Source organism: Meriones unguiculatus, chromosome 10 (genome assembly GCF_030254825.1).
Source record: "Meriones unguiculatus strain TT.TT164.6M chromosome 10, Bangor_MerUng_6.1, whole genome shotgun sequence".
Taxonomy (NCBI): Eukaryota; Metazoa; Chordata; class Mammalia; order Rodentia; family Muridae; genus Meriones; species Meriones unguiculatus.
Window position 1 is genome coordinate 107,286,776 of NC_083358.1, and position 16,812 is coordinate 107,303,587.

The window sequence follows — 16,812 nt, forward strand, 5'->3', positions numbered from 1 at the left end:
CTAATAACATTTTCCTTTGATCTTGAACACAGTGTTTCTCTGTCTACTAGCTACAGCTGTGTCCAAGATCATTCCTCTAACAGGTAAAACGGACTCCAGGGAAACCTGTGAGCTGCTGCTGCTGCCCAACAAAATGACTCCAAAGCTTCTTCTAAGACAGACAAGCAGGCCCTCATTCAGCTAGCATTCTCCTTCCAGGTTCAGGGGGACAGGGAAGAGCCCTGGAAACAGGGCTGGCACCTTGGCATTCTTCTTTGTAACTACCAAGGTGTAAGGTCTCTTAACTGCCAGAAATGCCTGAGACCCCACCCACCCACCCACCTACCCACCGGACACACGGCTGGAAGAAAGCTGTCACTTTAGACTGCTGATGCCAGAGAACAAACCTGGGAGAGAGGGAAGGAAGCAGGGGCGGAGGGACGGTCCTACCTGACGTTCCCGGTTGGCAGTTGCACTGGTAGCCATTCACCAGGTCAATGCAGCGCCCGTCGTTCAAGCAAGGGCTGCTGTAGCATTCATCAATTTGGTCACTGCAGATGGCCCCCATGTAGCCAGGGTTGCAGATGCAGGTGTAGGAATCAATCCCATCCTGGCACTGGCCATGGTGGCACGGATCTGGGTCACAGTTGTCAACATTCTCCCCACACAGCACGCCAGTGAAACCTGCAGAAGGAATTTTGCTGCAGTCTCCAAAACCAGGAAACATGCGGCCTCTACACTCAAAGGCAGTCCGTCCATGCCTGAACAATCTCTACAGCTGGCCTTGAGCCATGAGAACTGCCTGTTTGCTTTAGAATTCGAGCTTGGGGACCCAGGCTCGGAGACTGTTGATGGAGTCTGCAGAACTGAGGTGGCCCACGCCTGAACCTTGAGTCCACTGCTGTCTTCTCAGCCTCGCTGCTTCCTGGGCTTCAGGGAAAAGCGCTCCACACTTCCCCCTGGCAGGCTGTGTCTGAGTATCTTTCCTCCAACCCAACACGCAGGCACTGATTATGGTTTCATGTATTCTGTCTTCCAATTCTGACTCTGGGGACCGAGATGGACTCTCAGAGCCCCTCCAAGAGTGCTATGCTACTAGTTTCTAAATAAATCCTCATTAAATAAAGTGAATGAGCCAGTTAGGACCACCTGAAAGACACTGAGGTGAGCGTTCCCACGAATGAGCTGTAACCAGATCCATGTCCCACCGCTTCCTAAAAGGCTCCAGGAGGTCTCTTCTCACTTTTCTCTTTTACACTGATTTTTAATTTATTGCATTTAATTGGATGGTGTGGGTGTGTACATGTCACAGCACTTTATGTGTAAATCAGGACAATTTTTGGGAGCTGGGTCCCTCCTTGCTCCGTGGGGTTTGGGAGTCACAGTCACGTTTTCAGCTTGTGGGGCATCTCACCAGCCCTCCTGTCCCTTTTAAACATGATATCTGGAGGTTAACCTCCCATCCGTGACGTCCTGCTCCACAGAGCGGGCTGGGAAGAAGCCTGGAGTGTCTCCGGAGAAAGGCACCTCGGCACTGTCCGCACCTACGGCCGACATTAGCTCTGCGCCACCGTGGGGACGACGTTTGCTTTCCTGAGATCTGAGAGAAATGGTGGGCACCCTGCCTCTACACCACGAACCTGCTTTCTAACTCACGCCGTGACTCTCCCCATGACTTTATTTACGGTTGTGGGCCTAGCCGGTAACGGCCCAGCCATCTCTCCAGCCCACTCAGGGCTACTGAGTGTCCGCCTGGCTGTGGTGTGTACGTGTGCACCACGCGTGTGTCTGGTGCCCAGAGGCCAGAACGGGGTGTCAGATCCCCGGGAACTGAAGGTTCAGATGGTTGTGATCTGCTATGTGGGTGTTGGGAACCAAGCCTAAGACCCGTGCAGGGGCAGCAAGCGTTCTCAACCACTGAGCCCCTACTGATGACTTCTGTCTCAAACTGTCAAAAGAGAAAGCGTTTCCTTTTTCACTAACTTCAAGACTTTCTCCATGTTGATGACACGCACTTCTGAATATCATATGTGAAATGGTCACTTGGCTTAATGAAACCCACATCCAAGTGGGAAATATGGCCCAAGATTCAGAAATGTTTATCTGCTTGACCCACTCTTCTCGGAATATAGAATCAAATCACACGGTGGTTCAGACCATCCCAGATACCTGTCACACACAACTCTAACGCTCAAGGACACTTGAGTCCTAGATGCAGAAGGCCTACATTGTGTAAACACTGGGCTCAGGAGACAAGAGGAAGGCCCTGCAGAGAGACTGGGTGAGGAACATCTTTCTTCTAGAAGTCTCCTCTTCCCAAGGAGGCAGGGAAGCCAGCTGGAAGCTTGCTTCTGCCCAAATCCTTTCCACAAACACATAGACACATGGCTGAGCATGTGGGCAGAACCACTGTGGTGGAGAAAACGAGGCAGGGGATGCAAGTGGGTACTGTAAGAGCAGCAAAAGTTCTCTCTGGCATGAGCCAGGCCCTGGCTGTTAGAGAGAGTGAAGCTCCCTCTGCGCCCTAGCACTGAGCAACCAGTGGAAGACAGTAACCCTGCAACAGAGGTGACTCCCAAGGGATGGAGAGTGCACTGCCACTTACCTGTGGCACACTGGCATTCATAGCCATTCGGGTGATCGATGCACTTGGCCCCGTTCAGACAGGGAGTACTGGAGCAGTCGTCAATGTCAATCTGGCACACCGGCCCCGTGAAACCTTGAAGAAGCACCGAGGCAACACAAATCAAAGCCTAACCCATCTTCCTTTGCTGAAACAGTGGGCTCAGTCACTGGCAGAGCATACGGCAATGGGTCACCAGGCAGATGGCTCTGCCTGACAGGGGACTGCAACAGCTGGGCAAAGCTTAGAGGTCGGGGGCACTGGAGCTCTACCCCTGCTTCTTTGGGGCATAGAGATCAGAGGAAGCAAGAGGAGCTGAGACACTATGGAATGGTGGCGTCTCAAGCTGGTAACTATATCCCTAGACTAAAGGGACCTTTTCTGTGAAGATAACTAGGAAAGCCACTGTCCACAGAAGTCAGCTGGCTTGCCTTCAATGTTAGCGGAGGCAGACGACCTCGGAAAAAATCTGATGTATGCTGCTGGCCTGGACTTAATGGGATTAAATGCCTTGGGATTTAAGAATATGACTCACAAGGAAAAAAATAAAATCCTGCGCTTCTATGAGGTGTAAGCACTCTGAAATATACACACAGACAGGGAGGTCAGGGGCCATTCAAGAGCAGACTTGGACTTCAGGCCACAGGAGACTTGGAAGACATACTGGCTGAAACAGTTCCCCACCTCGGCACACACACAGTCTCTTACAAGGTCCGAACTTTAATGACTTCCTCATGCACGGCCCACACACATTCCCTCTCCCCTTCCTGTGGTCAGCTGGCTTGGTGTTTGGGGAGAGCAGAGGGGCAGGTGGCGGGCACTCACCAGGGGGACACAGACACTGGAAGCGATTGACTTTGTCCACACACTGCCCGTTGTTCACGCACGGGTTGCTCTGGCACTCGTTCACCTCCAGTTCACAATGCACACCTTTGAAACCTGCACAAAGGGACCACACAAGCGGTTCAGGCAGAAAGAAAGGGGCCTTCCAGCCAAGAACACACAAATGCTCAGAGACAGCTACGACCCTACAAGCGCGAGCACTTCTTCAAGGGCAAAGGGACTTTGCTATGAGAAAGAGTGGTCCCTGCAGCCAGCAAAACACAGACACTGGAGGACAGGTTTGCCAATGTGAAGAAGGAGCAAGGATCTTATGGTCTGGATGTGAAATATCCCTCACTGGCTCGTGTGTTTGAACACCTGGTCCCCAGCTGGGGTGGCTTAAGGAGGCGATGAAACCCTGGGGAGGCTGGGCCTAGCCAGCAGATGAGCAAGGGGACTTTAACACAATGGCTAGCTTTGCTGCTGGTCCTGTTATCTATTTCTGAACCCACTAAGACACGAGGAGCTGCCGCCACACGCCCTGACCCATGTCTTCCTCTGCCACGATGGCCTGGCTTGCCTGTGAGCCTTTAATTGATTGTCAGGTACTTCACTAGTGACAAGAAAAGCCACCAATGCAAGGGTTGTCCCCAGGACAGCAGCGAGACAGCATTTAAACAAAGACTACACATTCTGTGGCCAATTTCTAATTTCTGAATCCCCACTCTCTTCCTAAAGACCAGCTGAAGTGGTGCTCTTGGGATGAAGGTCAGGATTAGGAAGGGCTCCTTCCCAAGGCTAGAGTTTGTACATCCCTTACTGACACAACAGCTGACTTCTGCCATCACACCATCCTGTCCTCTGAGGAGTCAAGGAGCCCCAGGATACAACTAAGCTTGGGTCTCCTTCTGGGTAAGCAGCACGTGTATGGAGGCATAAGTTTGGCTAACGTCTAATTTTGTAAGTGGGGTGGGACGGCGTATGTACTCTATCAGAGCATCAGGGAACTCAATGTTTAGAGGGTTCTTAGGGCGAAACTGTTTCTGAGGTTTTCCACCGTGTGAGGCTGGACTCTGACATGGTGATCTTGTTTGATTTGGTCTGCTGCTCTAACTACCCAGTAGTCTCTTACTCTGCAATGCAGGGGCTCGGAGAGGAGTTCTGACCCGACTCTGCCCTGCCAGCACAGGGGGTCGCACACTGGCACAGCGCATGGGCTCACTGGGCAGTCTGTCGGCGCAGCTGGCCCACTCCATTTACCTGGCATGCACAGACAGGTGAAGCCGCCAATCTTATCCAGGCAGGTGGCATCATTCTGGCAGGGGTCTGAATGACACTCATTGATGTCCATCTCGCAGCGAGGCCCTGCGTAGCCCTTCAGACACTCGCAGTGGAAGGCACCATCTGTGTTCACACACTTTCCTGCATGCTCACAAGGGTTACTGTTGGCTGTAACACATAAGAACCAGTTATCAGACCAAGCACACGCCAGAGTTTCCACAAATTCGGGTAACAGAGGACACATGGGCCACACTTTAAGCAAGATCACTCTGTTTTCATGTTTATTTGTTAATTTATAAAAATAAATAACCCGAGTGATCTCCAATTTTGTGTTGTTCCTTTTTTTTTTTTTAACCTCTCACTGAGGTAGGACTTTATATTGATTTTATTTATTTATTTTTAGTTATGTGCATATATGTGTGTCTGAAGCCAGAAGATGAGGTCATATTTCCTGGAGCTGGAGTTGCAGGAGATTGTGAGCTGCCTGATGTGGATGCTGGGAATTGAACTTGGATCCTCTGCAAACGTAGGGTATAATTAACAGCTGAACCATCATCCCAGTCCAGGAACTTTTATTAAGAGTCAAGTCTAGACCTGTCAGAGCATTTAATTCCCAGAATGCAATATACAGGAAAGGTTGATTGTAATAGTCCCTACGGTACAATACACTCCCACTGAAACACTAGCTGGGCTGACCTCAAAGCCCAGAAAAGATGGGTGGCACTCACCCATGGCACACTCATCCACGTCTTCTGTGCAGTCAGGCCCCTTGTAGCCCTGTGGGCAGGTGCAAATGTACTGCCCGTTCAAGGGGTTGGTATCACACAGCGCCCCCTTGTGACAAGGGTTGCTGATGCAGGCATCATCCAGATGACACAGGAGACCTGTCTCAGGAAGAGAACACAGAGAACACACACAAAAACCTCTCTTAGAGCAAAGCTTCCTCTTCATCAAAAGCAGGAGACCCTAACTTAACATCAAGATCTGGAGGCACCATTCCCTTCATATGATCCTGCACTAGGGACTCACCACAGCCCGCACCTGCTGCTCACAACCCAGGGTCACACAGGGCAGAGCGTGCCCAGACCAAAGCACTAGAGGAGGAATACAGGAGAGTGGAGCTATCCACTGGAGAGTACCAGCATCAGCAGACAGAAATAGCAGACCTCCGGTTAAATCTGATCAATGTTTGTGTAAGTATGTGTCAAACGCTCCATGCTTCCTGTGTTTTATCTGGCATCCTCCTCCTCCAGTGTCACGTTACCTAGCGACCACGGGCTCACTGGCATCTAACTGGCCTCGGAACTGAACATCATCTGTCTATTCTCCAGCAGCCGTGGAATCACATCAGCATTCCTGGATCAGGTTTTGGGGTGGGGGAGGATCTGCCGAGTGCCCAGGCATGTGGAAGTGGAGGGAGGAGGTGATACCAGCCTTCCTGCTCGGCAGGGTTCTGGTGAGAACCGGATTTTCCAGTCTGCAATTGGCCAAGGCTTCTTCCACAAAGCTAGAGGCGTGGCTTTGGTAGAGGCAAAAGCATAAGAACGCTTCAAAAGTGCTGGGCGGCAGGGTTTCTTGGTGTATGGATCCTCTAATGTGTTTGCCTCCACAGCGCTCTGCTACTCCTAAAACTAGAGGCTGTCTGGAAAACGAGGTTAGCTCTTCAGGCTCAAGAGCCCCTCCTCAGAGAGGTGGAAGCACACTCTTCTGAATAAATAGGTAGTTCGGAAAATGGAGACACGAGTCCACGGATCGGTCATCTGGTCTGGATTTCTGAGGTGCTTCCTTGAGGAACTCTGCTGGAGCTGGATGTCTAAGGAAAACGACCAACCCTCCACCGCCAGGCGACACTCCAGGACGGCCCTGTGTGACCTCCCCTCGGAGTGCGACCGGCAGAACACAGATGCCACATGGAAGGGAGAGGGTCCGAGCGCCCGCGGCCCCCTCCGCCTGCTCCCCCTCCAGCCTCCCGTCGGCCTTACCTGCCTTCCCCTCCGGACACAGGCAGGAAAAGGAGGCCACGCGGTCGACGCAGGTGGAGCCCGGCGTGCAGGAGGCGAAGGCGCAGTCGTCGATGTTCTCGCTGCAGTCGCCGCCGCTCCAGCCGTTCACGCACACGCAGCCGTAGCCCCCGTTGCGGTTGGTGCAGGTGCCCCCGTTCTGGCAGGCATTGGGCTGCAGCAGGCACTCGTCCACGTCTTCCGTGCAGAACTGCCCTTTGGGGGAAAGCAGGCTGGCTCAGGGCCCTCAGGTCATAGACGATTCGCGCCAAAGCAGCCCCTGACTAACCTGCCGATGCAAGTGGCACCCACAACAGTCCACGCCTTCATAGGAATTTTCAGGAGGTCTTGTGTTAGTCAAGTGACACTTATCAGAACAGAAACGGCCTCTCTAGGAGCTCTGACAGCATGCAAATTTATCCAGCCAGCCAAGTAAAAGGCAAACTCTGTAAGTCCCCTGGACTTAACTAAATTCTTGGGACAAGAAATAAACATGCAGAGCTAGGAAATTGGCTAGGCAATTAAGAACACTGGGTGCTCTTCCAGAAGACCAGGGTTCAATTCCCAGCACCCACATAGTGGCTTCACAGCTGTCTGCAACTCCAGTTCCGGGGGATTTAATGTCCTCCTGTGGCCTCTGAAAGCTTACATGCTGGTGCACAGACATTCATGCAATCAAAACACTCATACACGTAGCAGAGAGAGAAACACACACACACACAGAGGAAGGGAAGAGATACAGGCAGGCAGGCAAGAAATTAACAATTAAAAGTGAAAAAAGCAAGGGGAGAAAAATGTAAAAGATGAAGAAAGGACATAATAAGAAAACAAGGAGCTCCACACCAAACCATAAGGGCCTTGCTCCCTGTCTGGATGGTGTCAGCGCCCTGGCTGTGACACTGTACAGTAACCTCACATGATGTTACTACCATAAGACAGTTAGCAAAGGGTCCCAGGTATCTCTCTTCCATTCTCACAACTCTGTGTGAAGCCACAATTATCTCAAAATAGAGACCATATTTTTTTTTTAAAGTTAGGATGAGCAAGAATACAGGGAAAATATTTAAAACAAAAAGGCCCAATGAGGTGTAGCTGTGAAAGGAAGAGCCAAGAAGAGTGAGAATGTGTCTTGGCCTGAGGGGACAGTCCACACAACACAACAGGAGAGGAGCGTGGCCACCGTGCTGCCTGGCGGAGCGCTCTGAAGGCAGGTGGCGGCCACATGCTCCTGCAGATGGGTGATGAGCCCCAGCTACCATGGGGCTGGGGCTGCTGGGAGGGCTCCTGACCCCCAAACAAGGGGCTGTCTTATTCTTACAACAAGGAGCTCATGATCCACAAAAGCAGTTTACTGCTAGGCCACCTGGATTATGAAACAAGTTAATAAATAGGTGCTGTTGGAACTCTTTTAAAAACCAGTTTCGCTTCAAAGGATTATCAGGATTAGAATATCTGAATTTTCTACACCACAGCAAATTCTAAAACCAAACAAAAATTGTCATTCATTCCCCCTTTGTAAATAAATAAACAAACAAAACCTTCAATGAGGAATTGAAGGGGCATTCTGATTAGACGTCTTTATGGAAAAGAAAATCACAGAATACTTGAATTTAAAAATACTAAAGCTCCCACAGACCCCAGAATACCTCCAAAGTCATATAACTGCAGACGGCCCATGTGTGCCCAGCTGTGGCATCATCACTTCAGACATGTCTGAACCAACCCAACTGATCTCCTTCAGCCCAACTTGGCCTTCATCGACACTACTACAGAACAAACAAACATAACTGCCATACTTCCTTAGTGACATATCTCCCTTCTGCTACCTATCATCAAGCAACCTCTGGTTGGGGATCTTTCTGTCTTTCCAGCCAAGGCCACTAACTTGCCTGCCAGGATGTTTGGGGTCTCTCCTAAGAGAGCTTCATGCTCCTACCCCTCACTTCATCTGCAGGGCCTGTGACAGCAGGCTTACTACTACACTGGCCCTACTTCTGGATGCAGGGTGAGCACCTCAGCCAAGCTATACTGCTGTGTCTCTTTCCAGATTATTGGACTAAAAACCCTACACCACAGGACAGAATAATAAGGTGGCTGGTCCGCAGGCAAAGTGATAAGGGTGACAGAGTCAGAGAGAACTCAAGCCATCGTGGAACTCAAACTGTTGGCTCCTCTCATCCCGGAACCAGCTGACTGTGAGCCTACTCAGCCGCACCCAGTTCTGCTCTCTGTGCACAGTTTGACTCGAGAAGGGGAGGAAGTAAAGGAGCCAATGATCGAAGGAGAGAAGAAAGAAATGAATGAACGATGGAGTGAATGAGCAAGGTAGTAAGCAACGTAGTAAGAAGACTGAGTGAATGATTAAGGAAGAAAGGGAAGAAGGAAGTGATAGAGGGAGGGAATAAAAAAGGGAAGAGTAGAAGAGGGACAGGGGTAGAGAGAAGGAGAAAGCCAGTAAAGAAGAGACAAAGAGAGAAACAGAGTGAAGTAGGGAGAAATCAGAGTGGCAAACACCCACCCAGGAGAGATGATATCATTCATTACAAAACATTTACTCCCCTATGCTCTCAGCAAAAAAATGCTACTTCAAAGAATGACAGCTGTGTTATTAGGATCAGGCGGGGCTGAGAAATCAACAGATGACCAACAAGTAGGTAAGGAGCTGTTGTAACCTGGGTAATGGCTGAGCCTCGCCTGTTACACTTACACTAGCTCAGACAGCTGTGTTGCCCTCGAACCTCGCTGACTGGTGGAATGCAAGCATGTTCCATGTCATCATTCTTTGCTGGGGCCTGAGATAAATCTGGGTATGAGGTTCTGTGTGTTTAAAAATATTTCACATATATTTTATATGTACCGTGGTAAGAAACAGTGGGTTTTAAAAAAAGTAGGTAAAAGACTATTTCCTTGGAAAAGAAACCTGACACTCCTGAGAAACGATACTAACAGCCCAATTGTCTATAATGAAACAGACATTGTGAGCTGTCATAAAAGCCATGTCGTTTATAACTAACAACAGTCTAGAAAGGTCACTGTGTCAGGCAACGAGTGCAGGAAAGCTGGGATTGTAACCGGTTCACCTTGCTCTAGACTTAACACAGACTCATGGCATGAGCCTGACCAAACCACCCCACCTCCACACGGCGCGTCTTCCCACAGGCACAGGCAGGGGAGGTGGGAAAGCAGGACTGAGTGGGAGGGCAGGGGAGGTGAAGAGCAAGACCATGAGTCACGCTGACAGATTAGGGGGAGACTTACAGCTGCAAAGCACTGCCCGATGTGGAAAAATGGGAATATTCTTGAGGGATGAGCAGCTCAGTGCTCCTTCAAGAAGACTGTCTCTATACATTTATTTGATGCTGCTCATCAGGCATGAAATCTAGACATCTATGGGGACACCAGCTGAGAAGTGATCTTCTACAAACCAGATCATTTTGCTCTAAGGTTCTTGAACAAAAGCCTCCTAGATTCATTTCTGATCGTTCACCCCCTCCTTCATACAGTTCTGTCACCAAGCTCCACGATGAAGGATGCTGAAAGCAGTCACTGAGATAGTCGCTACAGTCCCTCGCTCTGAAATTCCCAAAAGAGCGTCTCCTAAGATGCTGCGCTTCATGTCCATGCCTGCTTTGAGCAAGAGAAACCCCAACAGAAACCGACAGTGAGGGGGAGTGAGCCTCAGCAGTCAAGAAGGTCCCCGAGCTCAGTCAGCACTGTCACTGAAACCTCTATCAGGATAACTCCAAATCTGATCCCCTCCCCCAGCCCTGTCACTTTTTAAATTATTTATTTATTTATTACAATTTATTTACTTTGTATCCCAGCTGTAGCTCCCTTCCTCATCCCCTCCCAATCCTGCCCCCAACCCTCTTTTCCTCCCATGCCCCAGTCCACTGATAGGGGAGGTCCTCCTCCACTTCCCTCTAACCCTAGCCTATCAGGTCTCATCAGGACTGGCTACATTGTCTTCCTCTGTGGCCTGGTAAGGCTGCTCCACACACAGGGGGAGGTGATTAAAGAGCCAGCCCCTGAGTTCATGTCAGAGACAGCCCCTGTTCTCTTTACTAGGAAACCCACTTGGAGACTGAGCTGCCATGGGCTACATCTGAGCAGGGGTTCTAGGATATCTCCATTAAAGGAGGAGGGCCCTGGGTAAGATGTTCAATCTTCATTCAGAAAGGCAAATAGGATAGACCTGGGAAGATGGAGAAAACAGGGAACAGGACAGAAGCATACCCCAGAGGGACTCTCAAAGACTCTACCCAGCAGATGCTGAGACTCATAGCCAAACTTTGGGCCCTATCTCTTTTCTGGCAGTACTGGGGATTGAACCCAGGGCCTTGTACACGTTAAGCAAATGCTCTACCATTACTCAGCTACATCTTCATCCCCGGATGCCCCTTGGTCGCCTGCTCCCAGTCTTCAAAGCCTAGTGAGAAGGCCCAGCTGCTTGAGATAAAGAACATCCCAGGGAAAGCAGCAAGGCAGGAGGTCGTGAGAGATTAGGATGGGAACATTTTTGGTACTCGCAGGAGCTCTGGGTGTGTGGCACGCTCTCTGGTCACAGAGCTTTTCCCATTCCCCACAGCAAGAAAGTGCTTGTCTGTGAGGAGGGAGGGTTCTCACTTCAGGAGGATGGTCCAGGCAGGTTCACAGGACAACAAATGAACACAGTGCACTCTCCTGCTGGGGTTTACAAGGGCTGGAGATGGTTTGAGGCTTTAAATTTGAATATGAACGCTGGACCTGATGTAACAGGTAGAGGCTATGATCAACACTGAAGATTAATCACTGGTGAGCTGACGGGACAAAGGCAAGTGACTGAGCAGGAGGAGGGAGAGAACACTAAGTTATGAGCTACCTAGCAAATAAAACCGCAGCGGGAAGGGAGACATGCGTTATCACCCTGCCCCACCAAGCTACTAAACCATCAGTGCAGACCAGTCTTGGCAGCACTGTCATCTGGGTCAACACAAACCATGCTGTGAACTCCCTAAGCAGACCGCGCTGAGTTCACAGAGGCAAGTCTTTGGAGGGCAATAATCACCTCGTAGTAATTTTCATTTGGAGATGCTGCAGGCTGCTACCACTTAACCCTGGGACCAAAGCAATGGGCTGTGCGGCCCCTCTCCTCCTCCCTCAGGCAAAGACGCCTTTCCCGACACAGCTGCAACGGGCCCATGATTAGTTTGGTCCGAGATGTCACACTCACCAGTCTGCAGCTGGTGGATACTTTAAACACTAACACCAGCTGAAGCTACTGAAAACCTTCTGAATGGCCACTTTGGCCTAGCCCTCTCCTTCAGACATCTCAAGCCAACACCAGCTCTGGCAGCTCTTCCTGAGCTAGGGCTCTGCACATTGCATGCTCTCTACACCTTCCAACTCGCAGGGTTAACTACTCGCCATCCTTGCTTGTGACTTAACCATACCTCCAAATACCCATCTCCCACAGTACCCACCACGGCAGCCATTCAAATATCTGTCCTGGCACCTGGCAAAGCTTAACTTTATCCTACTGACTCTCATCCCTCCTCCCACTAGACTTCAGGCTTCATGAGTTCAGGAACCGGCTCTACCATTCACTTCAGAAGGCATGTCGGATACAAGGGGGTTGGTGGAAAAACAGACTTCAGACTGCTGTTTGTCAGAGAAGTATGCTATCCTGCCCAACTGTGCCGGCCCTCGTGATAGAAGAGCTAGAAACACAAATTCAATATGGAAGTATGTGCTAAAAAGCTGTGCAATGTGAGACTGCCACAGAAGGCAATTTCCAAACTGGGAAAGGAACCTGAGCTGACTACTGAGGGACAGGAAGGATTGAGAACCTCGGAAGAGGAAGCGAGCCCAGTGGTGCCGCAGATAAAGACAACACCATCAACCTGCTATTGGTAAATAAGACCCTACACAGGTTTTCCAGGAGTCGGGCCGTCTCAATGCTCTACCCAAATGAGCCACGGCCCACTAAACACAGACACCATTTAGCAGCTGTAACAGGGAGGGTTTCAAGGAGCTCATTATACTTCTCAAGGCACCACAGAGAAACCATCACTCTGACCTAGAGCGGTAAGTGATGGGATGAGGGAAAAGGAGGCCGCTCGAGGAAACAGAGACCTGCCTGCTAAGCCCTGTGCTCTAAGGCTGTTTTCCCACTCATCTGTGGACTGCGAAGTCTGCGGGAAATATTGGATCGCATCAGTGTACCCATTAAGCATCAATTCATACCTCGACAACAATCCCCACACAAGAGCATAAAATATAGTCGGTCCCTGACCCTGTTCCCTTCCCCTTTATGGTAAACTCAAGACAATGTCACCACTGACACATCCTTCCAGCCAGCAATCACTAACCACTATGTCTTGGAGTTTCTATCTTCAGGTCATAGAGAGCATTTCCCAAGCTTTATCCCACAGGCTCTCCCCGTACACAGACTCTAGTTCCTTTCTCAAGTTAAGGAGCAGAGGAAAAACGAGGTTTCTGTACAAGCTTCAAGGACTAAAGGTGTGAGCCCTGATCTCCAGGGCCCACCTACAGAGAAGGAATTGTGTGACCCTGTGCTAGCGAGCACACACACCTGTTCTCCTGGGAGGGTGGGTGTGGCTAAGGTAAGGAGCAAAAAGGGATGTGCACAGAGGAAAGTGCAAAGCTCTTGAGGAATCCTTGTGCTAATTCCATATCATTGTCTCTCCTTCAGGACTCCTCAAAAGCCGTGTTTCCTGCATCAGGACCAATTTTATTTTTCTAGAGAGCTTCAAGAATGATCTTAACACATAAACTGGACTGTGCTACCTGCTTCTTTGAACCCTTTGATGACTTATCCAGCAGGACATAGTTCTAGCACTAGTTATGTTTTCTGCTCTCACCAGCTCCACCACCTCTTTGTCTGTGATCTCATTCCTTCACTTTAACACTAGGACATGTGGTCCCTGTGCTTGAGGGCGTTCTTACCCTGCCCCACAAAACTCTGGCTCTCAGTCCATCTGAAATGCCATTTTCCCCCAGAGAAAATTAGGTTTTTCTGCCTAAACAAAATTAGTTTTCACCTTTAACAGACCTCCATACACGCTCTACTAATCCTGCAAGGCATTCACTACAGGTCAGGTTTTACACAGAATCAGACTGTTATTCCTCACTGCTGTTTACTTTAGGACTATAAACTTCACAGAGAAATGATGGCAGGTGTGTACTTTGTGGCTGAATCCCCACAGCTTAGCATAATGCCCAGCTAATAATATCCAGGAATGCTCAATACTTATTTACTAATAAGTGATGGTATCTTTCTGTCATCTCTTATTAAACTATCGTCATGTCACTAGAGTAAGAGCCTAACATCAGAGGACGTCTATTCCAGTCATTCCTGAGAGTGCCCTTTTGCCCTGTCTACACCTGCCGGCTCAGCAGCTCTGTCCTGTTCGCTATACTACAGCTCATGGCCACACCAAGTTCCCCTTGCCTCTGTCCTCACCCTTCACTCTATCCAAGAGTAATCTATGCTGGGGTGACAATTTCCTTCTCATCTGAAACCTACCCTGTCCCTAAAGACATCTTATAAGACAGCGCCCTCCAGCAGAGCTCTGGCAGTCCCCCTAAAAATGCTGTCATCTGCGTTTAAGGGTCCACGGAGAGAGATTCCAGTCTCAATTTTGACTCTACTACTCATGCCCAACAGTAAAAATGTATGCATTACATTATTTTCAGGTGCCACACATTTCTGTAAGTTCTTTCCATTTAGCCAAGCATCATCTTCACAAGTGATGAGCTCAAGTTTATGAAAGTTTTCAAACACAGTTCATAGTGGAAAAGGCAACAAAGAATCAATCAGGAACAACCAGAGAATCTAATGTCCCCAATTCATCCATTGCCTCAAACACACACACACACGTCAGGCCTGAAGTACTTGTATTGGGATTATCTATTAATAAAGCAGCCCTGGTTTCTACGCTGTAGACTTTTAAGCAAATAGTGGTTATGCCCACATGAATAATGATAGTACAAGGTGTCGAGTATTTTAATGGGTACCTGTTGCCTCAGGAGGACAGAGAGCTACAGAACAAAACTGGGAACTGAAGGCCTGAAGGACACACGGGCAGGACAGGTTGTATAAGAAAGAGTATATGTGTGGGTGGAAGGAAGGAGTGGGGAGCATTTTGGGTGGAAGGACATGATATGCGCAGGTTTGGATGACAAGGAACATGGCTCATTAGAGGCAATGAAAAGGAATGGGTGCAGCTGAATTTACAAGGCATGCGTGGGTTCCACGCAGCATTCTGCAGCTCCATCCCAAAACACGGAGCCTCTACCAAAGCAAAGACACAGCACATCCGACTGCTTCAGAAAGCCTGCTATGCTGCAGGACGGACGGCCTGAACTCCACCTCACCCCTCCAGTTCAAGAGCACAGTGGAGGTGTGGGCCACTGGGGCCACTACAGCAACAAAGATGTCTGCGGTGCATCTGGGACAAACTCCGGATGCAGTCACCAAAGCACAGCCGAGTTCAGCCTCTGCGGAGAGCTGGGCCAGAGCTGGCATTCAGGAAGCTGAGCCCTGGCACAGAGGCTTTTCCAGAAAAGGAAGGTGGTGCCAAGGTTCAATCCCCCTGCTGGAAGGCCCACGCTTTGGCTCCCTCCCCACTTCTTTAGGCTCCTCACTGCTAAGCCAACTGACACAGAAGAGCCCTCACCTCACAGGGAGGTTCAGGGTAAGGGGATCCAAACAGCACATAAATTTCTCTATTTACAGGCAAGCCGTTACTCTGTGCAAGATGAGTAATATGGAAAAATCCAACATGGGGCTATTAAAGGTTCCGCAATATAAAGTATGGATGTGTGCCACATGTGATTAGATAAAGAGCACACTATAAAAATATTCATTGCCAGGAACTAGGACACTGAGAAAGAATCGGTTCTCTGCTCTCAAGACACTGACAAATTTAAGTTCTAAAAAGAAAAAAGAAAAAAATACAGACTACCAGACTCAGTGGAAGAGGCTGAGGGCAGCAGAGACAGAAAGGATGAAGATAACTGTGTGTCACACGAAGACAAGAATGCGCTGCAAATAAAGTTCAGGATCACAGGCTGCGAAGGACAGGACAAAAGACAAGGAACTATAAATCAGGGTTACAGGGGAAAGTTTAAGATGTTCTCGTAAAATGCAAAGCCAAGGGAGAGCAGATTGAAATAGGAAGAGAGAAGAGCTGAGCTCTGTGGGAGGGAAGGAGGAAGACTTTAAGACCGTACAAAGAAAACAGCAAGGACAGCAATGCTGATCTTCAAGGAAGGAGAAACACGTGTCTGATGCCGCCCTCCCCACAGGCCTCGCCCCCAGAAGCAAAGGAGAGATGCCTAAAATCTCAACATAAGTTGGTGACTCAAGAATTGTATACTAGCAAAATGCCACTGTACATGAAGTCAACGAAACCAAAGCCTCCCAGATGGCTCCCAGAGTGCACCAGGGCCTTTCCCGAAAACGTCACATCATTCACAGTTACTTAACTGACTGGAAACTTAGCCAAAATGAAGGAGCCACAGCTGAGATGGCCGTAATACAACTGATTAGCTGCACCAAAGCTGTACACACGGGCCAAGATGTTATTTAAGAGGATGCATTACTATTTCAAAAGTCCTGCATGGTGGTGGCGGCGCACGCCTGTAATCCCAGCACCCGGGAGGCAGAGGCAGGTGGGTCTCTGTGAGTTCAATGCCAGCCTGGTCTACAGAGTGAGTTCCAGGATACCCAGAGCTACACAGAAAAACCCTGTCTCGGAAAAAAAAAAATTTTTTTTTCAAAAGTCCTAACAATACCATAAAGCAGATTTAAAAAAAATCCAGATTACAAATGTAAAACCCACAGAGGACAGAAAAGGCGAATCAGAGCCAGGAGATATTCTCTCACTACTACAATAGCTGCTCTATAAAAAAGACACAAAATAGCAAATGCTGACTAGAATGTGGGGGAAAGGGGAGAGCGGGAATCCCAGCACCCTTTTAAAGAGAATGTCTGTTATTACGGAAGCTACTCACAGTTTGAATATAGAACTACCAGGAGTTAAAGATATGGCTCAACAGTTTAGAGCACCGGCTGCTCTTCCAGAGGGCCTGGGTTCAATT

General features: G+C 49.3%; 1 protein-coding gene across 1 annotated transcript in view; it reads right to left on the reverse strand.

The window, feature by feature from the left end:
• Notch2 (notch receptor 2) overlaps positions 1-16,812 on the reverse strand; it is a 138,764-nt gene that overhangs the window by 44,631 nt on the left and 77,321 nt on the right. Inside the window, exons 6-11 of the mRNA XM_021632350.2 lie at positions 6,688-6,921; positions 5,434-5,589; positions 4,685-4,873; positions 3,428-3,541; positions 2,585-2,698; positions 430-663 (exon numbers count right to left, since the gene is read on the reverse strand). Of these exons, the coding sequence (XP_021488025.1) occupies positions 430-663; positions 2,585-2,698; positions 3,428-3,541; positions 4,685-4,873; positions 5,434-5,589; positions 6,688-6,921 (1,041 nt within the window). The remainder of the gene's footprint in view (positions 1-429; positions 664-2,584; positions 2,699-3,427; positions 3,542-4,684; positions 4,874-5,433; positions 5,590-6,687; positions 6,922-16,812) is intronic.